This window comes from Dissoconium aciculare, assembly GCF_010015565.1.
Source record: "Dissoconium aciculare CBS 342.82 unplaced genomic scaffold K489scaffold_11, whole genome shotgun sequence".
NCBI lineage: Eukaryota > Fungi > Ascomycota > Dothideomycetes > Mycosphaerellales > Dissoconiaceae > Dissoconium > Dissoconium aciculare.
In genome coordinates, this window is record NW_022984961.1 from 338,245 (window position 1) to 361,521 (window position 23,277).

General features: G+C 52.7%; 12 protein-coding genes across 12 annotated transcripts; 3 read left to right on the forward strand and 9 right to left on the reverse strand.

Moving 5' to 3' along the window:
• Nucleotides 1-317: 317 nt before the first annotated feature.
• On the reverse strand, nt 318-1,896 carry K489DRAFT_403521 (uncharacterized protein). Its single transcript, XM_033607093.1, has 3 exons — nt 1,271-1,896; nt 1,041-1,198; nt 318-986 (listed from the first exon to the last, which is right to left on the reverse strand). The coding sequence occupies exons 1-3, from the start codon at nt 1,451-1,453 to the stop codon at nt 635-637; spliced, it is 693 nt and encodes a 230-aa protein (XP_033457199.1). The 5' UTR covers nt 1,454-1,896; the 3' UTR covers nt 318-634.
• A 466-nt stretch (nt 1,897-2,362) lies between these two features.
• Nucleotides 2,363-3,220, reverse strand: K489DRAFT_372695 (NAD(P)-binding protein; the record flags this gene model as incomplete). The annotated part of the gene is made up of 1 exon (XM_033603356.1): nt 2,363-3,220. The coding sequence occupies one exon, from the start codon at nt 3,218-3,220 to the stop codon at nt 2,363-2,365; it is 858 nt and encodes a 285-aa protein (XP_033457200.1).
• Nucleotides 3,221-3,854: 634 nt separating this feature from the next.
• Nucleotides 3,855-4,691, reverse strand: K489DRAFT_372696 (class I glutamine amidotransferase-like protein; the record flags this gene model as incomplete). The annotated part of the gene is made up of 3 exons (XM_033603357.1): nt 3,855-4,225; nt 4,291-4,535; nt 4,621-4,691. 3 exons carry the CDS (start codon nt 4,689-4,691, stop codon nt 3,855-3,857), a joined length of 687 nt encoding a protein of 228 aa, XP_033457201.1.
• Nucleotides 4,692-5,626: 935 nt separating this feature from the next.
• K489DRAFT_390251 (uncharacterized protein) lies at nt 5,627-7,732 on the forward strand (the record flags this gene model as incomplete). The annotated part of the gene is made up of 1 exon (XM_033606586.1): nt 5,627-7,732. The coding sequence occupies one exon, from the start codon at nt 5,627-5,629 to the stop codon at nt 7,730-7,732; it is 2,106 nt and encodes a 701-aa protein (XP_033457202.1).
• Nucleotides 7,733-8,370: 638 nt separating this feature from the next.
• On the forward strand, nt 8,371-9,603 carry K489DRAFT_324601 (MVD1, mevalonate pyrophosphate decarboxylase; the record flags this gene model as incomplete). Its single annotated transcript, XM_033601774.1, has 2 exons — nt 8,371-8,432; nt 8,502-9,603. 2 exons carry the CDS (start codon nt 8,371-8,373, stop codon nt 9,601-9,603), a joined length of 1,164 nt encoding a protein of 387 aa, XP_033457203.1.
• Nucleotides 9,604-10,241: 638 nt separating this feature from the next.
• On the reverse strand, nt 10,242-12,165 carry K489DRAFT_48323 (uncharacterized protein). Its single transcript, XM_033608662.1, has one exon. It carries the CDS (start codon nt 12,044-12,046, stop codon nt 10,436-10,438), a length of 1,611 nt encoding a protein of 536 aa, XP_033457204.1. The 5' UTR covers nt 12,047-12,165; the 3' UTR covers nt 10,242-10,435.
• On the reverse strand, nt 12,077-12,283 carry K489DRAFT_324292 (uncharacterized protein; the record flags this gene model as incomplete). The annotated part of the gene is made up of 1 exon (XM_033601745.1): nt 12,077-12,283. The coding sequence occupies one exon, from the start codon at nt 12,281-12,283 to the stop codon at nt 12,077-12,079; it is 207 nt and encodes a 68-aa protein (XP_033457205.1).
• Nucleotides 12,166-13,065, reverse strand: K489DRAFT_48324 (uncharacterized protein). Its single transcript, XM_033608663.1, has one exon. The coding sequence runs from the start codon at nt 12,737-12,739 to the stop codon at nt 12,284-12,286; it is 456 nt and encodes a 151-aa protein (XP_033457206.1). The 5' UTR covers nt 12,740-13,065; the 3' UTR covers nt 12,166-12,283.
• A 108-nt stretch (nt 13,066-13,173) lies between these two features.
• On the reverse strand, nt 13,174-14,060 carry K489DRAFT_382923 (uncharacterized protein). Its single transcript, XM_033605488.1, has one exon. It carries the CDS (start codon nt 14,047-14,049, stop codon nt 13,531-13,533), a length of 519 nt encoding a protein of 172 aa, XP_033457207.1. The 5' UTR covers nt 14,050-14,060; the 3' UTR covers nt 13,174-13,530.
• Nucleotides 14,061-16,637: 2,577 nt separating this feature from the next.
• On the forward strand, nt 16,638-17,171 carry K489DRAFT_48385 (uncharacterized protein). The gene has a single exon (XM_033608664.1). It carries the CDS (start codon nt 16,742-16,744, stop codon nt 17,048-17,050), a length of 309 nt encoding a protein of 102 aa, XP_033457208.1. The 5' UTR covers nt 16,638-16,741; the 3' UTR covers nt 17,051-17,171.
• A 121-nt stretch (nt 17,172-17,292) lies between these two features.
• On the reverse strand, nt 17,293-18,473 carry K489DRAFT_390254 (Ca2+/calmodulin-dependent protein kinase; the record flags this gene model as incomplete). The annotated part of the gene is made up of 3 exons (XM_033606587.1): nt 17,293-17,960; nt 18,048-18,402; nt 18,471-18,473. The coding sequence occupies 3 exons, from the start codon at nt 18,471-18,473 to the stop codon at nt 17,293-17,295; spliced, it is 1,026 nt and encodes a 341-aa protein (XP_033457209.1).
• Nucleotides 18,474-19,279: 806 nt separating this feature from the next.
• On the reverse strand, nt 19,280-21,397 carry K489DRAFT_382929 (uncharacterized protein). Its single transcript, XM_033605489.1, has one exon. It carries the CDS (start codon nt 21,311-21,313, stop codon nt 19,583-19,585), a length of 1,731 nt encoding a protein of 576 aa, XP_033457210.1. The 5' UTR covers nt 21,314-21,397; the 3' UTR covers nt 19,280-19,582.
• Nucleotides 21,398-23,277: the final 1,880 nt, after the last annotated feature.

Genomic DNA, 23,277 nt, shown 5'->3' on the forward strand with positions numbered 1-23,277 from the left:
CAAGATTCTGGTCCTGGACGAAAGCTTCTTGGATATCACTCGTCCAACCGGCCTGCGCCATGGCTGTTGAAAATCTATGTGTATGCACGTGTGAAGTGGGTAATAGTGAGACTTTCTAGAATTGAAGTGCAGACCTTAAATTATCATGACGGGCGACATCTAGGCGCGTGGCCCGGTCTCGCGCAGGAACGCGTCCACTATTTTGCGACAAATTGATTAGGGCTAATTATAATGACCACCGAGAAGTTGCGTCATGCCAAAACCCATGTTTACCGTTTGCAATGATCACGAGATGCTTCACCGAGCGTTTGCAACATGCTTTGAAGAATTGCATTTTATACATGAATCCTGCCCGTGAGGTTGCTCCACTGAAGTAGGAGATTTTCCTATGCTCCGAGTAGAACCGCAGAAGGTGAATGGGATTTAGTGAGAAGTTCTCTACGCAAAGACCAAAGCGCATCGAGAACGGCAAAGAAGGTTGGCATGAACATCTCAAGAAGCCGTGGGATCCTTCAAGTTCAGGGATGAATTGCATGGCAACCATATCTCATTTAGATCCTGGAAAGAATAACGAACTGCGCTGACAAGAATATACACCAGCGGTAATGCTACTCATCGCTTCGAGTACCACATGCTAGACAGCGCCCAATGCCGCGACCGCCACGAGTCCAGCCCAAGCTGGATCGAAAAGGATAGCGCGGGCGGTCATTGTTGCCGCGGCAGCTGTCGATGTCGTCGTGGAAGTTTGACGAAGCGCTGCTTCCCTGGCTGCCACGAGCTTCTCAACGCCAGCAGTCACAGTGACACCGACGTATTGGATCTGTGTGCCTGAAAGGGCAGTCGTACTGCCGAGATATCCGAGTCCAGGAATGGGGACATTGCCTGTACATAATGCTGCCGATGCCGTTACTACCGGTGTGCGCATGAGGTCGGCTCCCACTATGACGCAGGCTATGGTTGTGGCAGCTTCGGGCTGAATAAGTGGACTTGCTGCATGTTAGTCGGCTTTTAATGGCATGGCAAGTTAGAGTGCAACCTACTTCGTGAATTCGTCCTGGATTGGGTCCGTAGCAGTGAAGACCAATGTGCTCGGTCCTTGAGTTAGTGTGATTGGAGTCTTGAATCCACATTTAGCATCGGTGGTGGTCGCCGTTGAAGGACCATTGCAGCCGAGAACGTAGACTGTTTGTGAAGGGTCCTGTTGATGTATAACAAAACCGAGGGTCAGTGATATGAGCTGCATACACGGAATGTAAAGGAATAGTCTTACGGCTGCAACGATCGAGGCCTGAACAGTACTTGGAGCGCCACTTGGAAGGACAATAGTGACTGTAGAAGTGCTGCTGGTTGTGGTTGACGGCACTGTGACACCAGTAGTGAGGGCTTGTCCCGCTACCTGTCCGATGAAGTCTGCTGCGAACAAAGCCACGCTGCAGAGAACAAATTTATGCATATTGTTCTCCTCATCAAGAGCGTTGTCTGTGAGTCGAAGCTCCAGGATGACAATTCAATCGTCAACCGTCCGACCTGATCGCGACGGTCAGAGATGCAGTACGAGCCACTAGCTCAGTGGTTGCGCGCGAATCTCAGCCAGCCATGCGCTGACGGTGAGAATGGCGGAATGGCGAAGTGTACACCGGCAGTAGTGGTGGCAGAGTAATGCGCGCGCAGCATGATTCCAGTATGTAATAACAAACTTCCAAGGTTCCGACCCAAAACACTAGCTCATGGCGGTTCTTGGTCGGCAGGGACGATCCTCTCCCTTCTTAAGGTGCTTCTGACGCCGAGGTGGTGTCAGTCGTGCCAAGGGCATGGCGTTTACTGCCAAGTCGAACGTATGTTCGCAACTTCGCATCCGACCAAGTGTGTGATGAGTGGGTGAACCTATTGTCGCAGATGGTCCTGCTTACTGGACGTCGATATGTTAATCCAGCTGCCCGCCAACCCTTCAATTCTTCAAGCGTGGAGCGAATCCTCGACTGCTCCCGGACAATGTCCAACGGCAATTGGCATTCGAAACGGGTGGAGCACAAATGCCGGGCCGGCACTGAGAGAAGCACTTAAAACACCATAGACACAAAGGCCTTTCCAATTCATCCTCAGGAGATCGAATTTGATTTCTCTACCATGGGAAGTGAAGACTGGACTGATGATTGTTTTTAACCTGATAGATACTAGCACGAAGCTACGGTTTGCGGTTATGATTTCTCCCTATTATCACCAGCTCAAGCAACTCGGTTGAAATTCTACCCAGTCCACGATAAATCCCATGGTCATCCATTACCCATGCGATATGGCAGCGCGTAATCATTCCTCGTTAAAACCCTCGACTTTGAAGCTCCCCAAGTGCCTCGCGACACACCTAGCGCTTGGAAACGATTTTCGCAAGTCGATTCAAGCCGGTCTGCGATTTGAGAACGAAATCGGTAATGAAGCGTGGGAACAAGAAACTTAGGTAACCAATGGTCGCCGTGCCACCGCGCCAGACTTGAGAGGGTGGTGAGGACTTGACTAGATCCGAGACCACGCCCCTTGCCCATGTGTGTCGGTCGGCCATGTGAGGCTCGAAATCGGCTCCGTTAAGCGTCTTCTCCACGGTTTCCTTGATCGGCTCGTACAGTGATCCCTCAGGGAGTCGCGGACGGCCGTCATCTCCGGCGGAGGTGTTGTTTGCGAAAAAGTTGGTCTTGACAGCGCCGGTTTTGAGATCGACGACGCGGACGCCATAGGGTGCTAGCTCGAGGCGCTGCGCGTCGGCGAAGCTCGCCATGGCGGCCTTGGATGCATGGTATGTGCCTTGGAAGGGCACTGCAATGACTGATGCGATCGAGGTGTTGTGGACGACAACTCCCTTGGATTTGAGCAGTAGTGGAAGGAAGGCTTGGGTGACCGCTAGGTATGACCATACGTTGAGATCAAACAGCTTTTTGGCCTCGAGAATCGAGATGTCCGAGATGGGCAAGCTGTAGCCAGCGCCTGCATTATTGACCAGGATGTCCAAAGTAGGCACCTTGCTGACAGCCTCCTTGATGGATTCGTCGGACAGGACGTCTAAAGTGAGAGTTTCAATGCCCAGCGCTTTGAGTTGCTCCATCTTGGCCGGGTTTCGCGCGGTAGCAATGACGTGAAGGCCGGCGCGGTGGAATGCTTCAGCTAATGCTGCGCCGAGGCCTCCGTCGGAACACCCAGTGATCAAAACCGTTTTCTTGAGACCGGACATTATGCGCGTCGACGATACGGCTGACTGTGATGATTGAGAAAGAGTCCTTCCACGTGTGGAATGATGCGCTCTCTTGCGCGATGGACGTCGGACTATATATACAACACGCGCGCGTATTCTATGATCCTATAAAGGTTGATTGCTTTTTTGCGGCACAAGAAGTCGCAACTATTGGTCGGCAACGCGCCACGACGAGGCTGGCAGCCTTTGCGACCGAGTTGTGTTGCACTATTGCATTGCGACGGCAATGACGCCGCCCGTGAACTCTCTAGCCCGTCCGGAGAGATTTGTTAGCCCGAGCGTCTCATAGCTACCTGGCAGTTGTGCCGTGTAAACGAAACCGAGCCGTGACTAAGCGAAATGCTTTCAAATCCACCCATGGATCGAAGGCTTTCGACAAGTGCAGAACCTATTCATCACCTTTTCGCGTCACTTCACATCAATGTGTATTTGGCATCACAATCCGATCATGGCGATGAAGTCCAACAGGTGTCATGGTCAGACGACAGTGTTCCTGTTGCTACGCAATCCGAAGAGGAGCGGCAGTGGACGAGTTTGCGTGCTGTCCCTCATCTGTGGAACCATTCCTTTTCGTTAATCATAGCTACCTAAGTCGGCACACCTAGTACACTTCTTAAAGTGCAGCCAAAATCGCCTCGCCAATGGGACCAGCGCTGGCTGGGTTTTGTCCAGTGATCAGCTTTCCGTTTTTGCCGCTAGCAACGACCTTCGCCTGCCAGGCATCCGCCTTAACAATCTTCGCACCGTTAGCTGCGAGTTGTGTCTCGAGCATGAATGGAACGGCGCTCGAGAGGCCAACCTGGTCCTCCTCGGCGTCGGTGAAGGCGGTGACTTCTTGGCCGCTGACCAAGTGGGTGCCGTCGGAGAGCTTGACGTTGACCAGTGCTGCAGGGCCATGGCAGACTGCAGAGACGACCTTTCCGCTCTCGTAAAACTCTTTGATGAGTTGTTGCGACTCGGCATCGGTGGCGAGATCGTACATGGCTGCGCAGTGACTGTTAGAGCTTGCCGTGTCTCTTCTCTTTCGTTTCAGATTCGTCATGACTTACGACCGTGTCCACCGACATAGAAGATGGCGTCGAACTGGTCAGCCTTACCGATGAAGCTCGAAAGCTTCTCGGTGTTCTTCCATAATGACCCCTTCTCCTTCAGGAATTTGGTCGACTCGGCATCCTCTTTGAAAGCCTCAACCGAGCTGGGGTCCAATGGAGCCTCGCCACCCTTGGGCGAAGCGACTGTGATGTCTGTCTTGCCCTCAAGCTTGTAGTATGGGTGAGCAAACTCGGGCAGGTACCTGGATCAGTATTCCTTTAGAGACGATGTCATGATGCGGGAGAACGCGTGAGCTCTTGGGTCTGCCCCGCCGACTTGCTACATACCATCCAGTGGTCTTGCCAGTGTTTCCCAGCTCCTTGTGCGAGCTCAAGACAAAAAGAACCTTTGGTGCCATATCGTATGTCGTGAATGATGATTATTGAATGTGTGAAGAGGGATGTGGGATTGACGGCAGAGAATACTGTTCCTCGGGACAGGCTACTGAACATTAATAAGTATTCTCGACCCCAGCAAGGTCATCGAGAGCTCCTGGACTTTCGCCGTCTTGGGAAGCTCTAACGTTACGTCACAAATATCCACGGGTTGAAGCAAATCCCAGGGACATGGGCAGACGCCGGGAGAACGTCGATCTGGACCCGCAATATTGCCGCCACTGCTTCCTCCCGTAATACTGTACTGGAGAAATTGCCCAACCTTTCACCTTTCTACCCAGGGATGGATCAGAAAAGTAGTGGAAGTGAATTTATTTTCGGCCCTGCCCAGGTGGTCTGGACGTTCAATTTGCTGGCTACATCGGCGTGAATTCAAGATGGTCTCCTCTCAACCCGCAATCACCGAAATCAGATGCATCACAGTTGGAGCAAATCAAATAGACAATCATGGCAGACTAGACCGAGGCCAATTGCTTCTTCTATAAAAATTGTTATCTCCCAATGCCCGACGGCACCTCAAAGACGAGCAATTCGGAGGCACGTGAAGCACGTTCGACCTTGGACATCTCCATTCGGTACCCTAAAGACGAGACGATCCATGGATCCATGGATTCCCAGATGTGGGGAACTGACTCGGAATTTTGCGATTGGCTGTGACGTCCATGGAATCTCACGATTGATTGGCACAAACGCTCCAGTATGCAAATTCATCACCATGCATAGATGCAGAACCCACACTCAATAGCAAGCAGGGGTGTGAGCATCGGGCGTAACACAAGTCGTCTGATCTGAATTGCCCGACCTCGCTGGCGTCGATGACCCTCCGGCGTCTCATCCACCCGCGACACGAGCGAAGTCCGGCGCTCAGAGGCAGCTGACATCGCGCTTGTTTGACGGCATGAGCGCACAGAAGGCTTCAGGTGGCTTGCAGGCTGCTTGTGTTAGGTGCCGCCAGGGCAAGATCAAATGCATCCGACCGTCCAATTCCGACGCTTGCAAACGCTGCGCTCGAGATGGGACCGCGTGCGTTGTGCCAGAATTGCGCATGGGAAGGCAGAAGGGCGCACGGAATAAGCATCATGGTCTGGCACGCTCCTACCATCAGATCTCTGGCGCAATCTCACAGCTCCAGAAAGGGACTCTCGACCCGGAGTCGACGCAAACGTTGCGAGACTTGAAGACTTTACTGCAAGGAGTCGAAGTGCCCACGACGGAACAGCTCCTGCCTGTGCCAGTAGCGAAGATTTCCATATCTCCATCGCGATCATCCTCGGAAGACTCCTATGTGGAATCGGCATTGGAAGATGTCGAGAACCCTCTCGAACTGTTGGCACAGGCGTCTCGTCTATACAGTCGTATCAGCACATCTCAGCAGACGACCGTACGGCCGGTGCCTGAGCAGAACTTTGCGCCGCCACCTTGGACCATATCCTCATTGACTTCTAGTCTGGACGTCGGTCGATATCTGGATCCCATCGATCTTGGTATATTGAGCGAATCGGAAGCTGTGATCTTGCTTGACTACTTTTACACTCATCTGTCGCATGCGAGATGGGGGTTGGATCCATCACTATTTACAGTACCATACCTCAGGCGACGTTCGGCCTTCTTGCTCACATCTTTGCTAGCATCATCCGCCAAATTTCTGCCTGGAAACGCGCCTTTGTCCGATAGGCTCTCATCGCACGTGCAACTACTGACGAAACACGTTGTCAATGAAAACTTACGATCAGTGGAAATTGTAATTGCATTGCTGGTAAATGTACCATGGACATCAATCGTGAGCGGGGTCGCATCGGAAGATGTCGCTTGCTTCAATGTTGCACTCGCACTGAAGATTGCCCTTGATTTGAACCTCAACAAACCCGTGACTTTGCAAACGCAGGACCAACGGATGGACAGGGGAGGAATAAATGCCGCCAAAGCGCTTCTGATCGATGGCCACGCAGATCTTGACCCGGAGTCCCACCACGCTCGTGTTTTGCTCCGCCAACGAGAGAGGACCTGGATCGCACTCTTTGTTCTGGAACGTGGTGTCTGCTTAGCTCGAGGCCGAGACTTCACCGTTCCAATCTCACCTTTAGTGCGAGAATGCGAAAGCTGGTCGCGAGCAGAAGATGCTTGTCGATGGGATGTGTCTATGTGCTCGATCGCTGCCCTGCGACGAGACCTGGAAAACTTGTTGAACGAGCTCCGAGATATTTGCAACACAGCTTCTGGCGCAAGTCGAGAAGATGGACGACGAGCTGCATATCAAATCAGTGAGCTTATCGATCTCTTCTTTCGGGAGTGGCGTGTGCAGTGGTCGGACCTCCTGTACACGGAAGGTGGAAAGGCTATTCCACCATATGTCAACATTTTGGTAACGCACACGCGACTATCGACATATGGTAGTGTCATCAACCATCGTACAGCACCTGCGGAAGTGAAGGGATTGTTTCGCAACGATGGAATGCAGGCCGCAGTGGAGGTGATGCGTACTGCAGTCAGAGCAGAGGAGGGTCTGACCGCCATGCCCAACAATACAGCCATCATGGTTGCATATGCTGCCTGCGTGGCATTGAGTCTCAGCAAGGCCATCACGGAGCGGGATCCCGCCTTTGCCATTGGCATCTGGAACATGGTCGAAGAGACTGCAGGCGTGCTCGAACGTATCGCCCGAGTAACGCCACAGCGACGAGGCTTCTCATGGATGTACGGCCAATGTCTGCGAAAGATTCTCGATAACGTCAGAGGAGCCATGTATCCGGGACGTAGCTCGGGAGCACACTCCATAACCAATGCGCAAATCGCCATGTCCAACAGCGGTCCGGACTATACGACAGATGGCCGTGGCCCGCTCGAGTACTTTGCACAAGCTGACGACGAGCTGAACAATCTTATCAACGATGTCATGACGGGCAATGCAGATGTCCTGGCGCAACAGCCATTCGATGACTTTTCGGATATCAATTGGTTCCAGCCTGACTTCAACTCCACCATGCAGTTTGCGTATATGCAGTGAGCATGAACAGGGTATGGGGGATCTTGCGAAGCATTGGTGGTGAGGGATCGCTGCGGTCTTGGATGGCGTACAGCACAAAAGCCCGCTAGCTACGAAATCCAGTGCTACACATTTGTTTCTGGTACGATCCGACAAGGACAGACATGGCTTGGGGCCATTAAAATGACACCATAATTGTAGTTCCTCATGATGAGACGGACAACTTGCTATATACTGCTACACAATTCCGTTCTGATGATGACATAAATATTGTACTGTGGACATCCGGAGTGTGTATGCGGGTGGGTGTGCATTGTCCTTCAATTAAGCTCCACCTTCGGCACAGATACAGGACAGCGGGCGCTTCCAATTCACACCTGCAGGGCAAAAAGACCCTCTTCGGTAGCGGACGTTTTGCCCCGCCTCGTCAATAAATAAATCGGCCCATTCACTCAAGCTGGTTTGGGGTGGTAATCGGCCCAGAATTATTATTGTTATTTTCCTTTGCGTCCGGATTGACACTGTTCCTGTTGTCATATGATACGCAAGAACGGCCTGCACTTCAATTCGACACGCAAGAGACGAGTGTACCACAGTACATTTGAGGAAGAGCTTTGAACTTTGAACACACAAACTTGCTGTCAATCGCAACTGCAGCCATGGCCGACAGTCAAGTGCACCGTGCCAGCACCTTCGCACCTGTGAACATTGCCGTGATCAAGTAAGTGATCGCCTCATTACCATTGTCTGACAGCAACCACAGTGCTAAGTACAAGCTGTCATTCATCAGGTACTGGGGCAAACGAGATGCCAAGCTCAACCTCCCTACCAATTCTTCCCTCTCAGTCACACTATCGCAAGACGACCTCCGAACACACACCACCGCCTCGTGTAGCTCCACCTTTGACCGCGACTCCTTGACCCTCAATGGCTCTGACCAAGACATCTCGGGTGCGCGGACACAAGCATGCCTTCAGGAGCTGCGTCAACTCCGTCAGGAAGTGGAACAGAAGGACGGCTCGCTTCCGAAATTGAGCGAATTCCGGCTCAAGATCGTGAGCGAGAACAACTTTCCCACCGCCGCCGGTTTGGCCTCTTCCGCAGCAGGCTTTGCCGCCCTCGTTCGTGCCATTGCCAACCTTTACGAGCTCCCGGCCACGCCGACCGAGCTTTCGCGCATCGCCCGTCAGGGCTCTGGTAGCGCCTGCCGCAGTCTGATGGGTGGCTATGTTGCCTGGGAGAAGGGCGAGCGGGCCGACGGTCTCGACAGCGTGGCGTACGAAGTCAGCCCGGCATCCCATTGGCCCAATATGCAGGCTTTGATCCTGGTGGCATCGGCGGAGAAGAAAGACGTGAGCAGCACTTCCGGCATGCAGCAGACAGTGGCATCATCAGCGCTGTTCGCACACCGCGCGGACGAGGTCGTGCCGAAGAGGATGAAAGCCATGGAGAAGGCGGTACACGAACAGGACTTCGAGGCCTTCGCCGTCCTGACGATGAAGGACTCGAACAACTTCCACGCGGTCTGTCTAGACACCCAGCCGCCGATCTTCTACATGAACGACACTTCGCGGGCGGCGGTCAGAGTGTGCGAGTCACTGAATGCCGCGTCGCCAGACGGCAAGCCGTTGTGTGCGTACACGTTCGATGCGGGCCCGAACGCTGTTATCTACTATTTGGCCGAGAATGAAGAGCAAGTCGCGGGAACGTTCAAGAACATCCTGGGAGACAAGACGGGCTGGGAAGGCGCAAGAGGTCAGAAGGTTAACAAAGCGGGTGCGCTGCCGCAGGGCACTGAGGTGGCCGCTGAGGTCTTACAAAAGGGCATCAGCCGCGTGATCCTCACTGCGGTGGGAGACGGACCGAAGAAGACCGACGAGCACTTGTGCTGAGGTAGGCCGTGGCATGAATTATGAATTGCATATGGATCACGTCAGAAAGCGAAAACAATCGCAAGAGCACAAATTAGAGATTCGGACAGCCCAGTAAATCTTTCATAAATCGCATCGACAGTGGCCACGTCTCTCTTTCTTACTTGAAGCCGTTTGTCATCGGTGAGGCATATGGATGCGGCTTTGCATGGCTTGCAGCACCTAGGAAGCGATATTCTAGCATCTCAACGACAGTCTTCGGACCGCGACTTTGTCCAGTCCCGCGCAACTCATTATTGTTCGGGTACAGATCATCTTTCTCGCCACGTACGACTTCGTAACACGCTCTCATCAAGCATCAGGAGTTGTGTGACGCAAGAAGAAATATGGCAAGTTGAGCAGGAAAGCAAGATTTTTATTTCCAGTGGTAACACATACAGCGAGTCCTTGCAGGATATTGAGTAAGGCCCTCTAGAACGAGACTGGTTTCGATATAGAGAACTAGACATGGAAGACTTTCAATTTGTTTCGTTTGGCTCATAAGGTTACATATCCAAAATCTGACAGTGAAAACAAAAAACGAACGCCCTGAGCGAGCGTGGAGAAGTCATTCTGGGTGGGAAATGGAACAATAATAGAAGAGAAGAAGGCGAAAGGGAGAAAATGGAAATAGACACATGTTGGAAGTCGAGTGGTGGCAGAAAGAAAAGGTCAAAGGGAAGGCTCCCTTCTCGCAAATGCCAATAATCCCTCCTTGGAAAAAAAGCACCCCATCCTGCGGAGTGAAACCTCATCATATACGCCATTTTATGTCTTCTTGAGTATCAATGGACCAAGGAAAGAGTTTGGCTTTTCAGAATCGACCCATGGAATACTCGCTCGATGCGACGGAGGGATGGCGCATATGTGACACCCTCGCCATGAACTCGGGAGAACGCTCGCAACTGCGCACGCGATTCCAACTCCACGAGCCCAAATCCTGCTCGTCGTCTCTCTCATCGGAATCGTCATCATCATCATCATCATCATCATCATATTGACGCCGGGAGGCGAGTGCAGGAGTCATCTCGAGGCCCTCAAGATGCGATGTTGTGACCGGCAGTGCCATCTCCCTTCGACGTTGGCGCTCTTTGTGGCGGAGACCCTTTCTTCCTGTTGTTGCGAAAGGATATTGGACATCGTCATCGTCTGAGGTAGGAGAGGAGGAACGATGATGATAGCGGTCGTCGCGTTGATTGTGCCCATTGCCGAAACCATGGCCTCCGAGCACGATTTCCTTGTACTGCGAGGACAAGCCCTGTTGGAGTCGTTCCGGAAGGCGAGGCAGAGCTGTCAGACTGGTCTCGGATGGGTCCCAGTACATTGGTTCTGCGAGAGGATGAGGATGATGTTTTGCTGGCTGGTATGGATATTCGCCCCGAGCATCATAGAAATCCGTGGGGCCATCGTCGTCGGTGGGAAAACCAAGCTGCGGAGTCTCTTTGAAATGCGTGTCGGAGGAGATGCTCTGACGGAGTGCGATCTGTAGAGATTGGTCTCGGTAGTGATAGGTGCGTGAATGGCTGTGATCTCCTGGAGCGGGAGAGGTAGCGGATTCTGGAGTAAAGGGACCTTCGCTGTTGCTGATGCTGCCGCTGTTTGAAAAGATAAAAGTCGGTTCCTTGCTAGATGTGGCAGAAGGTGAACGGTGATCTTCGTAGCATTCTCTACTGTTGTCTGTATGATTGACAGATGAATATTGTGGAAAGTTGAAAACGAATGGAGGAGGACTTGGTGGACGTCGGCGGACCTGTGCGAAGGGTAGCGGTGTGTCTTTTGTTTTGCTCGTGCGAAAAAGCTTTGGTGTGGCTACCGTCAACAGGTTCTTGGACTGCGTCTTCCACTTTGTCAAACTCGAGGTTTTCGAGGGCGTCGGCGATGGTGGTAAGCCAAATTTGTGTTCAAATTGATCGCTTTTGATGAGGCGAAATCTGCTGCCTCTTACTTTCTGGATTTTTTCACGGACTGCCCCGATGGTGTTCTTCCATGTGACTTTGGCGTTCTGAGGGATGTCCAAGATGGAACGTGAAGCAGCTTTGTTCGCTGCTATTCTCGGCGGATATGGCGGATCACGCATGAATGTTGGGTGTACCTCGGTGTCTTCGCATCGGTTCATGGGACTGAAGGTTCGATCAAACGGCGAGTCACCCCGTGGGCCTCGCGCAGACCTGGATCGAGATGGCGTCGTCGAGATGACAAAGTGATATCGACTCCTCGGCCGGACCCTCGTTCGACCACGGGTATCGTCATCACCCTGATAGTAGACGACTAGGTCCTCATAGACGGGAGGGTTGGTGGGCTGATATGAGTCCCTCTCCTGAGGCCAGAGGTCCAGGGTTGTGCGTGGAGAAATGCCGTCTATTTCCTCGCCATCCTCCTGTTGCGGGCAAGGACCTGTATGAGGCAAGTCAGCGAGATGGCCCATCTGACCTTCACGCCACTATATCTCCCTGACCTAAGGTGCCTTGGCAGTGGTGACTGCAGCAGCAGGTCGGACGGAGATTTTGGCAGCGCATGGCTGGCACACCTTGAACCTGCATCGCCGACATTCGAAAATGTACCAGTGAGGACCTGAGTAGCACTGATTGCAGGTCCAATAGATCATCTCCGTAGGAGTCTTGGTCACGGTGAAAGCGTGTTGGCAACGGACGGGTCTCGCCATCTATAGCATGTCAACAAAGGGGACCCCGAATATGGTGTGAAAGAGGGAGAGAGGGAGCAGCGGAGTCAGGTGGCCCACGTACCTTGAAGTATTTGATTGTTTGGTTATAAATGCTGACAAGTGTTCAGGAAGGGAAAGGCAGCCGGGGAAAGTGACTCGGAGGATCTGACGGTATGCCTCGAAGATTGTGGATGGAGCTGCTTCAGGAGAGGGATGAGCGATGCGGAGGAAGGGAAATGGAAAGCGAGGTTTCATGGTATGATTTATATCCTTGGGACGACCATGTAGTACAAACCAAATTATGCTCTTTGAGGATTGCGGCAGCAGATACGCAGCGAATTCAGGTCTCTGCAGCAAGGTTACGAGCAGCCACCGGATGTGTGTACCAAGGGAATATAGCACCAACAATCGTGGGTAGGACGATGGGGAAGCGCTTGCATCACGGTTGCTAGGCATTTGGGAAGGAAACGGGAGATCGGTGCAGGACCGGAACAGGCGCGGCTGGAAGTGCTCAGATGGAACCGTCTGACGGATCGAGAGGAGCCAGCAGGCCTGGCTGACCAGCCCGGACGGATGAGGTGATCAATAGCCCACCTTGTTCTCTACCTCATCATACATTTCAGATGCATGCAATAGCTCGGGCAGCGATGTGGCAGAGGAGGGAAAGCATGGCATGCGGCATTCACCGAACATGCCGAGTGACATGGGTACTTCTCTCGGTCGAAATATCGCGCTATGCTGCGCGATGGATCCGAGATGAGAACTTGTGGTCAGCCGGGAAGCATACAAGGGAATCGAGAACAATGCGCATGTCGATTTTCCAAACGAAGTATGCATTCATGTTTGTATACAAGTATGTTTTCGTCCACGGCGACAAGCGGCACGATGATCTGGCAGATCTGATCGCAGTTGAGATGGACCAGAGGAGGCGGTTATGAGGGTGAGGTGGACAGACGACCCTGATGGAAGTACCACAGAGACGTGCGGCGGCGTTGTTGACAGCGGTGGTATATGCAGCAGACGTGCATGCCTGATGCATCTCGGTAGCTGATCTTAGTTGGGTCGAATTCGTTTCCTCTTTGGTAACTGCCATGCTTGTGCTGTCCGTGGGGGGAAAGACCAGACGTTCTCCATCCCCATCTCGTCACACCACGGATCTGTAAGACGAGACCGAAACAGAAAAGACGAGGCGAACGGAGACGGAGCCATAATCCATGCCGACCGGACGAAAGAAATTTTCCAGGGGATTATTCCCTGGTCTGTGATCCTATCTTCGACGCTCCGATGTGATTGTCTGCATCCGCGGCCGCGTACTTGCTGCCATGCCATGCCACGTCCAGCGTAGATGTACATGCTGCCAACGCCAACGCCAGCGCTACTACTGCATGGATGCTGGATTCTCTGCAGAATACTGGATCATTACCGTATCGATGGGTGTAAGCTAGACTGGATTGGTGAGGCCTACATGTGCACTTCGCGGGAGGATTCTTCGGCGGGCAGGCGGGCCAATTCCTTGGGTCTGCTGGTGCTTCAGTCGGGGGGACTTGGGCGCGGTGCCGCAAATGCCGGGCTTCTCCTTCTGTGCAGTGCATTCTCAGCAGATGCAGCTGCAGCAGTCTCGGTGCAGTGCGTGGTCGCGGGCTGAAAGTCTCGTCACGATTGATGACGTCCAGATGATTGGCACTCAGTGGAGATGATGTTTCGTTCAAGCTGACCTGACACATCAGCATTGGATGAAACGAAGCGCATGCGCAGGTAGTTGACATCAGTGATAACCTGCACGCATGTCCCATGGGCGTTGTACATGCAGGAATTCTGCCCATCATCATCCAGTACTGTAGCATGTGCTGGTTTCGACCAAGCTGAGAGAAAATAGAATTTTGTCCAATGCAGTCATGCTTGCAGCCCGCCAACCACTACATTTCATTTTTTTAACGGCACCACTGGGTGAATGTCCATCAGGATAGTGTGGTGCTCACCATTGTACCATCCATCACGATCGATTGGCGCCATGTGTGGTACGCTTCCGCGTCCACCGAGTCCGTCGGAAGTTCACCCAGCCCGCGATGGCCACCGTCGCACGTCGTTCACCAACCTGGTCCGTCAACGTCGTTGGAAATGGCGCGCGTTTGCGGAACTTTTGTGACCGTTTGCGGTTCGCCCAACATCAATCCCAACACCTTCCTTGGAACGGCTTCTCTTTCGAGTCTTCCCATCGAGTGGAGGCGAGTCTTTTCAGGGACAGAGACATGTAACAAAGCCATATTGGAGCACACATCATGCTTCGTTACGACGAACCACAGCGCGATATCCTCGTCTCTCCGCGGAGGGAGACACATCGATGGCGGCTTCTACGTACCTAGACATCTGTTTGTCAGCGACAGGAGCATAACATTTTGATCATGACCAGATCGATATAATGGATGTACAGATCTTGTTACATGTACCTGTATGAACACGGCGTGAGGTCAATATACAAAACACCCCCCCCCCCCCCCCAATAAATGCCCTGCATCTCAGCGTGTGGAATGTACGTGTGTACGCACAGTAGATGATAATGACTGAGAATGTCCTGTAGAAGGTATACAGTAAATACGATACATGCTGTGCGACACGGCCCGATACTCGAAGCTCACAACAGACCACCACCATACTGGACGTACACATACATCTCACATTGTTTTTCACCATACTGAAAAGACTCATAATGTGTTCGCCTTTAAAAGGTCCGAAATAACGACGTTCTGTGTAACAACAAACGGAGCCAAGACCGCAGCCCGGAAGATGGTGACAGGTTCCCCTACCCACTCCATTCATCCGTCCGCAGGGAAAATAGCCCTATGGAGAGCGACAAGCATTGGATTGTCCGGCTGATCAGATTGACCGCGCCTCGTCATGCAGCTCGCGCAATATGGGTCTTGCATTCTCGCCCCGGTAGTTCTGAATTCGGCGGAGACCGTGTTAATGGAATGGTGACAAGTAAGTTCCGCCTGCTGCACGTGTCTGCCGAAAAGGGACCACATATAATAACTGCGGCTTTATCTCGTCGTCATCCCCAAGACGTCGCCATGTAAATCCCTGCTTCACTACACGATCTTTCAAAGCTGTGCATGGATGAGACATCCACATCCACGTACAAATTTAACAATTCCAGTCCTTCCCATACGCAGTACATCTCATCCGCCTCCTCACTATACATTATGCACAATCAACATATCTGTACGGTATTTGGGGTGATCATCACAACGGCGGTGAGGAGATTTGCCTTCAGCTGCTGCTGTGTAACCTCACCCGAGCGGAGAAGTTCACCCGAAGTCTCTCCTCTTTCCATCACCTCTCCATGGGTATACCCATATTCACTTTGCTTTTTCCACGTGCCGTACCTATACTGATGATCCTTCGCCCTGCAACAGTCCTGTGGCGCACGAGCACGAGTACATGCGGTCCAAGTCGGACTACCAACAGCAGATCAATGACGTGGCAAAAGGTGGAGATCTACCAACCATGATGATGATGAGACAAGAGATAGACAGATACAGCCCAAGCTGATGAGATCCTCTCTCAGGCCCAGGGCAGCATCGTATTACCTGTCTATATTGCACCCGCTTCCCTCTAAGCGAGGGAGGTGAAAATATGCACCATCGGAGCACTCTCCGAAAGGGCCCCGCAAGGTGTGACTATCATGTCGTGCATGTGTACACCGCCCGAAGGCAGTGGACACACACGCACGCACGCCAAGGCAGCTACAAGGATAAAGGTAGGTACAGTTCCAAGGTGCCCAAGAATGGTGTCGGCTAGAACTGATTGAATGCCACCGATGTCGGAAGTACAATCCCGATAGTTGGCGCTGCTATCCAATCGGACGCTCTCCGTTTTTGGGGGTTTGGGAACAAGACATCGATGTTCCCTCGTTGAAAATACTTGCTGAGCCTTGAGGATCGGACTGTACGTCATGTATCATATGCAGACGAAGCGCGGAAGAAATGTAGAGAGGAGGAGGAGGAGGATGAGAAAGAGGATCAGGTGAGGGCCAATCCCGCATCCCACATAGATAGGGGAACATCCGACGATAGGCTTTATTGCCAGCGATCGAGAGCCATCCTCATCCTCATCTTCGCGACTCACAATAAGACCAATCATCAATCCTTCCGAACGTAGAACGATCATCTCCCACATGCATGTCACGCCATGCATTATACCAATACATGATACACACGTACATACATACGTATGCGTATACATATACAATCACCCACTCACTTACACGAAGACATATACACACATGTATACATGGAATGCACCCAAAATATACCTTGCTATACGTAGAAATGTAGTACAGTACCACGATCCTACGATTCCTTTCCCTCTCACCGCATACACCACATCCATCGCCTTAATCATCATCATCATCATCATCGCGTCATCAGCGGGCATGTCCAACCTGACCGGCCGCCGCTTATGAGGCCTCGATCGGCGAAAGCAGTCACGAATTCCTGGGCGCTGAGGGCTGGTGGAAGAAAGAGGAAATGCGGGAACCTTTCTTGCTTCTCCGAAGAAAAAAAAAGCACGCAGAAAGTGTTGAAGCAGATAGCACTGTTTGTGCAAGCAATGAAAATCACATCAGTCTGGAGATATAAGTTAATCCTTCTCAACGATCGCCCGTGGGCTTCTAATGTGAGGAAATCAAGAACATTTCAGGGCGGGAGGGTCTTTGTGGGACTCTGCGGAATCGCACAGGGTGTGTGCTGGCTGATGGCGGTTCATTGAGCGATGGATACTTGCGATCTAGGAGCTTGCTCGCTCGGCATTGGAGTCGGTGAAAACTTTACAACGGACGCTTGCCCGAAGGAGAGCTTGTTTCACGAGCCCTCCACCTCTCCACGTAACAGATAGCCATGGAGCGCTTTCTCCGTACCATCCCCAACCAATGCAAAAGAGGAAATCAAATCATGTCATCCATCTTTCTTCGTGATTCTTTTCTCGCCCACTACACTCTCCGATCATCAGCCTCACGTCCCGCTAGCCTCGCGATAAAACGCCAACGTTTTTCCCGCGCCCGCCGTGACAAAGACCTCATTCCGCGCCTGCGGAGCATGGTACAACCAGCGGACAGTCCAGAGGCACTTCTCACTCTCTGTCTGGGTAGCGACGCAATCCCGCCTTTCCACACTCCAGACTTTGACTTTGCCGTCGTATGCCGCGCTCAGCAAGAGCTCTCCCGACCAGTTCCAATCCAGCGCTGTCACCCAGCTGGCGTGTCCGGTGAAATTTGCGACTTGCTGACCCGAGGCGCAGTCGTAGAGCGCGATGATGCGTGCGTCGCCGGCGGCGGCGAGGTAGCGGTTCGCGGGGCTGAAGCGTACGCTGCGCACAGGTTGAATAAGACCGGTGAGGGCGTGCGCGAGGCGGCGGGTGCTGTTCGCGAAGATGTACACTGCTCCGCTCTGGTGGCCCGAGGCAGTCATGGCGCCGTCGGGAGAGATGTCGACACACATGCCAAAGGAACCCTTTGTCTCGTATTGTGTGAGCCGTTCGGTGGTGCTTGAGATCCCATTGTTACCTGTCGATATGCTGGCAGTCTCGTAAACGTCGACGCGCCCATGCAAAGTCGTCAGCGCGAGAAATTGCCCGTCGGAGCTCAAGGCAGGAGCCCAATATGTGCCAGTCTGCTTGGAGTCTGTGTTTGAGTCGTCAGTCCCATGCATGACATTTCATGAGGACGAAGAGCCGGGCAAACAATCAAAAATGAAATATTCCTGCGCACCTACAATGATCTCGCCCTTCTCCTCCCAGGTGCTGCCCTCCGCATGGCCGTCTTTTGCCTCATACTTCCACAGCAGCACTTCTCCTGCAAATCCCACACTTGCAGCGGCATTGCCCTCGGCAGCTGCGCAAATATGATGGCATCCCAGCTTGTGCACACCTTCCAGTGTCTGTGCTAACGGGTATGGGTTCTCATCTTCGGTGCTGTCTGCGTGAATTGTCCGCGAGGTTGTGCGATAGATTTTGATGCTTGATGATCCCGAGGCGGTGAGTAGATGTGTTGGCGTGGTCGCGACGGAGAAGATATCAGTGGGATGGGCGCCGGGAATGGTGAGCGTTTGGAGATATTGTTTCGACTGCGTGTGAGATGAAGTCAGTATATCAGGCGTGGTGGCTCATGTTGAGGTGAGATGGAGAATCTTACCATGGCCAGGCGACTCAGCGCGTGTGCGCAACTCCAATGCTATTTCGTGTGGACTTTCTTGACGGACACATCAATGAGTTCCGCGTGCGAAGCAATTAATGCATGCATGCGTGCCGTATATTAAATGGGAATATTAAGTGAGTGAGCAATCGTGACGCAGGGCACCCGTTCCTCATGAACTTTTGGCGGGGTGTGTTGTTGCCGCGAACGATGATGAAATGTTGCCTTCCGGCTCGCGATGTTCGCGCGCTTGCACGTGTGGATGCTCCATCTCAACCTCGGGTTGACTTTCGCTGCGACAATGATAAATGGAACTCATGATAAGTAGAATTCTCGGTGGCTTTACATTGATGATGATTAGAGATAATCATCTCCCTGGAATGGCTGTTGCTTCAAGAGCGCGTCGTGTCCGGCATCGATACATGTGTGAGTGTTGACCTGTGTTGTTTCACCTGGCCATCAACTGGTGCCAGGTTTCATAGCAATAACGTACTTTACTCTTCATCTCGCTCAAAAACCAATACAACTGGATTCAATGCTGATCCTTACAATCCATTGAAATCATCGACATCGCTGTCCTGCTTCTTGCCTTGCCAATAGTGCTGCGAGGAGAGCGACGACTGATTCTCTTGTTAGGGTCGCATAAGCCCAACATAGGCATATTTCCATAGGGTCGGCATGGTGTTGCGGGTGCCAAATAAAAAGGAGTAAAAGACGTTAAAGATCGGCAACGGCACTCCGTGCTGAAAGGAAAGGCACAGCGTGACGACTGCAGGTATATCACGGTTCTCGCAAGAGTCGAAATGATATATCCAATCAGGATGGTCTTGCAATTTTGTGTGAAGAATTCTATCTATTACTATTTACCAAGAAATAAAAGCACAACAATCTATACCCAATATCAAACAATCGCACTGCCCATTCCAGCAAACACACGACCGTATTTGGTCATCGTCGACGATGTATGCTGCGTATATGTCTATCGCCCTAGCTTCCCAGCAGCCAGCAAGAGTTAGCAACAGATGATGTGAATCAAGCAGTTGGTGAATTAATGGTAGAGACAGGCTTCATCATAAGCTATCATGCTCGAGACTTTCGAACCGTCCTCATATCTACAAGAGAAGGAGGCTGGCGGCCAATACGGCGAAGAGAGATCCGCCCATGGCCATGGTCATCTTCGCGGCGCTGCCCTTAGCAGGGATGGGTTGATAGGGGGTGATGGGAGCCGAAGGAGTGGTCGGGGCGGGCGCGGCGGGAGAGGTGGCCGGTGGTTTGACGGGAGCCTTGGGGGTGGTAGCTGGAGGGCTGACGGGAGCGGAGGGCATGTCGGCTGGCGGAGGGGGAGGAGGTGCAATGGCGGAAGTTGCAACAATCGGGGCTGACGCAGTGGTAGCGGGCTTGGTGCAACCGCCGGGGCATTGGGTGATGGTCAGAGTGGTCGGCTCGGTGACAGGGTAGGTTTGGCCATGTAGGGTGATAGTGGTCGGCTTGGGGCAGTAGGTGGTGTAGTAGGTGGTTGCCACGAGAGTGGTGGTGCCCGGGTGTGCTTCGATAACGGTGCGAGTCGCCTTCACCGTGCTGGTGGTCCAGTATGACTCGACGGGGTGGGTGGGAGGAGCTTGAGTGCTGCAGGAGGTCGTGGTGTAGACGCTGTGATGAGGCGGCTTGCTGTGAGTCTTGCTGGGTTTGCCTCCGTGGTACTGGCTGGGCTTGCTGTGAGTCTTGTACGGGGCAGGAGTAGTGTAAGTAGTAGGTTTGCAGGATGAGCAAGCGACGTGGGTAATGACGGTGTATCCGGCAGGCTTGCTGTGAGTCTTGTAACCTTCAGGGGTAGTGTGCTCAGCGGGAGTAGTGTATGGCTTAGGTGTGTAGTGAGGAGGCTTGCTGTGAGACTCAGGTCCAGCGTGAGTGGTGGTCGTGTGCTCAACAGGGGTGGTGTACGGCTTGGGAGCGGTGTACTTGGGAGGCTTGCTGTGCGGCGTGTAACCCTCGGGCGAAGTGTATGGAGAGGGAACAGTGTGCACAGCTGAAGTGGTGTATTCTACTGGAGTAGTGTGCTCTACTGGAGTAGTGTGCTCTACTGGAGCGGAATATTTAGGAGGCTTGCTGTGCGGCTTGTATGGTGCCGGTGCGGTGTACGTGATGGGGTTGGTGTGCACGGTGGGGGTCGTGTAAACAGTGGGAGTCGTGTAAACCGCCGGAGTCGAGTGTTCGACAGTCGAGGAAGTAGTCACTGCATATTGCTCATGAGTAGTCACTGAAGTCGAAGTCGTCGGCTGCTCGTATGCAGGCGGCGAGGAGGCCTCACTGCGGCTGCTCTTGACGGGGCGGTGGCCGTAGTATGGTGCCGGCGAAGTCTTGTATCCACCAGGAGTAGTCAAAGAGGAGGCGCCATTGTGGTAGCCTGGGGCGCCGTGGTATGCTGGCGCGGTGTTGTATCCTGGAGCACCGTGGTATGCTGGTGCAGTGTGCTCGACAGAAGTCGAAGTGTACGCAGCAGGAGTGGTCTCAGCAGTCTCAGCAGCCGAGGTGGGAGTGTATACGGGAGCAGTGGTCTCCTCAGATGAAGCTGAAGTGTGCTCAACAGCACCGCCCTTGGTACCATAGTAGGCAGGGGCGGCGTGGTAACCTGGAGCAGCATGGTAGCCTGGAGCAGCGTGGTAACCGGCGGGGGCAGCAGAGGTCGTCCCCTCAGAGTCAGTGCTGGAGCTGCTCTTTCCACCGTAGTGTCCCGGAGCTGAAGCATAACCAGCAGCAGTGGTAGTCACAGCACCACCGTAGGCCGGAGGGTTGGCCGCGGCGACCAGACCAATGGTGGTCAAGGAGATGATCGTGGACTTCATAGCGAATGTGTTGCGGAGTCAAGGCAAGGATGGAAAGAGAGAATGAATGAAATACGAGGCTGCCTGGTGAATGAAGTGATGAAGAGAAACACTTACCAGGAGGCTGAAGGGATTCTACATATATAGACGTGAACTTCTGAAGAGATTCTGCACGAGACAAGTGCACGTCAGGGCTCCACTGATGGATTAGGATACCAAGAGCTACCCAATGCGATACGGATACGGCATTGTGGAGAATGGACGAGCGATGGGGGGCAACTCGTCTCGGCCGGCCAAGAAACTCTATTCGCGCACAATATTCTCGTGTCCGCGGATGTCATAGCTTCCAAAAGTAGAAAGTCATGATGCGGCCAGTGACTCCACATCGGGGATGAGCCTACTTGCCTGACGAGACGGATCAATCATGTTGAGGAGGAAGAGTCGTTGGAAGAAGGAGCCAGCAGAAGTTTGGTCCGGGCGGGCCGCGAGCGAAACATGGGCCAACGGCGTGGGACGGGGTTTTCACGTGTAAAGATGCCGTATGCGGCCACCAAAAGCCATGCGATGACGGAAGAGTCGACTCGGTTGAGCCGGTTTCAGGAACGCTTCGTCGGTTTGATCGGAAGCAGAAACTCTGTTGCGCGCAAGAATTATGCTCGTGTGTCTCTAGGTCTGTATGCATCGATCCCGCTTCCATGGTGGAAGTCTTGGTTATGGCTTGCAGTAGAATATTTTATTGCGACTAATGGCTTCTTGCTCTGATCAATAGGCCCGACTGGAAGTCCTGCTGATTTGGTAATGTCATGCTCAGTGGACCCACATCATGCAATGTGCCTGAGCATTATGTTGTCATGATGAATCGGTCACCACGATATTCTCCCCCGATTGGGTGGGCGGTCGTGTACCTGAGCCGGGTGGAGACTGTGCGAAGAGGTTCTGCTTCTGATTGCAGACATTCATCGACCTCCTTCCCGCGCAGCAAAGTTCAAGACCTGAATCGTTTCTGTTTGTGTTGAGGCACTTGTCGGTATTTGATCGTTCAGTGCGTTGTCTCACATACCGTTGGGATGATGATTATGATGATGGAGAAAGAGAGACAAACGGTATTGGCGGAAAACGCGAGATGCAGAGAGTGCAGGTTGGTCTCCACAAAATCCGGGGGAAACTTTGGTTTGCGGCGCGCCGAACCGTTCAAGCCGCCGCCGCCGCCGCCCTAGCTTCTTTCTCGTATTTCCTTCCAATGTTCTTTTCCTTCGACGCAGTTCCAAGGTTTGTACACGCATCATGGAGTGGTCCAAGGATGAAAGATACGAACAACCAAAGAAGGAATAAAGTATGTGTCGTCACACACAATCCGCCACGGTCTTTTACATAAGAAGGACGACAGTAGAAACCCAACACAGAATCAACCAAGAGCATGAACACCCGCATCTTGGACATGCATGATGCGGGTTGAGATGCACAACGTCCCAGATTCACTCGCCAGCCTTGCACGTTCCATGCAGGTCCCTACCAAAACCAACCCGCGTGTGCGCCAGCGTCTGTTCCGTCGACACTCGCGATCTCAGTATTAAATATAGACTTATTCTCCTGCATCTGATGAGTTGAGCCGGGGGGAATCATCGGAGAGCCATCGTGACTCGTCTCATCAAGGTCGCCGCTGGTTCTGCTGGCTCTGCCGCCGCAATGCCATTCTTGCCACTAGGTACTTAGAAGCGATCGTGGAGTCTATCCTTGCGTTGCTGTCAGGCGAGGGAAGACTTTTCTTTCATCTGTTCTAGAGCAACGTCATGACTCTGCGAACTCTGTACCGCCAGTATGTAGATTTGCACATAGCGCATGTCATTCCGTATGTTGAGAGCTAGCAAGACCTGCCAAGTTTCGATCGTTATTGACAGATGCTTGGCCATTCCCGACTTTGTGATTCATGACCAGGGATCGACCGACAGAACCTTTATGTATTGTTCGATATGATCCTCTGCCAA

What these genes read in the sequence shown, in the direction of transcription:
- K489DRAFT_48323 (XM_033608662.1), bottom strand. Translation starts at nt 12,046, where the DNA reads ATGGGCCATCTCGCTGACTTGCCTCATACAGGTCCTTGCCCGCAACAG.
- K489DRAFT_382923 (XM_033605488.1), bottom strand. Translation starts at nt 14,049, where the DNA reads ATGTCAACTACCTGCGCATGCGCTTCGTTTCATCCAATGCTGATGTGT.
- K489DRAFT_48385 (XM_033608664.1), top strand. Translation starts at nt 16,742, where the DNA reads ATGAGGCCTCGATCGGCGAAAGCAGTCACGAATTCCTGGGCGCTGAGG.
- K489DRAFT_403521 (XM_033607093.1), bottom strand. Translation starts at nt 1,453, where the DNA reads ATGCATAAATTTGTTCTCTGCAGCGTGGCTTTGTTCGCAGCAGACTTC. An exon ending in AGGCCTCGATCGTTGCAGCC is followed by an intron (nt 1,199 to 1,270) that starts GTAAGACTATTC and finishes ATACATCAACAG; the next exon opens with GACCCTTCACAAACAGTCTA. An exon ending in ATCCAGGACGAATTCACGAA is followed by an intron (nt 987 to 1,040) that starts GTAGGTTGCACT and finishes ACATGCAGCAAG; the next exon opens with TCCACTTATTCAGCCCGAAG.
- K489DRAFT_48324 (XM_033608663.1), bottom strand. Translation starts at nt 12,739, where the DNA reads ATGCCTAGCAACCGTGATGCAAGCGCTTCCCCATCGTCCTACCCACGA.
- K489DRAFT_382929 (XM_033605489.1), bottom strand. Translation starts at nt 21,313, where the DNA reads ATGAAGTCCACGATCATCTCCTTGACCACCATTGGTCTGGTCGCCGCG.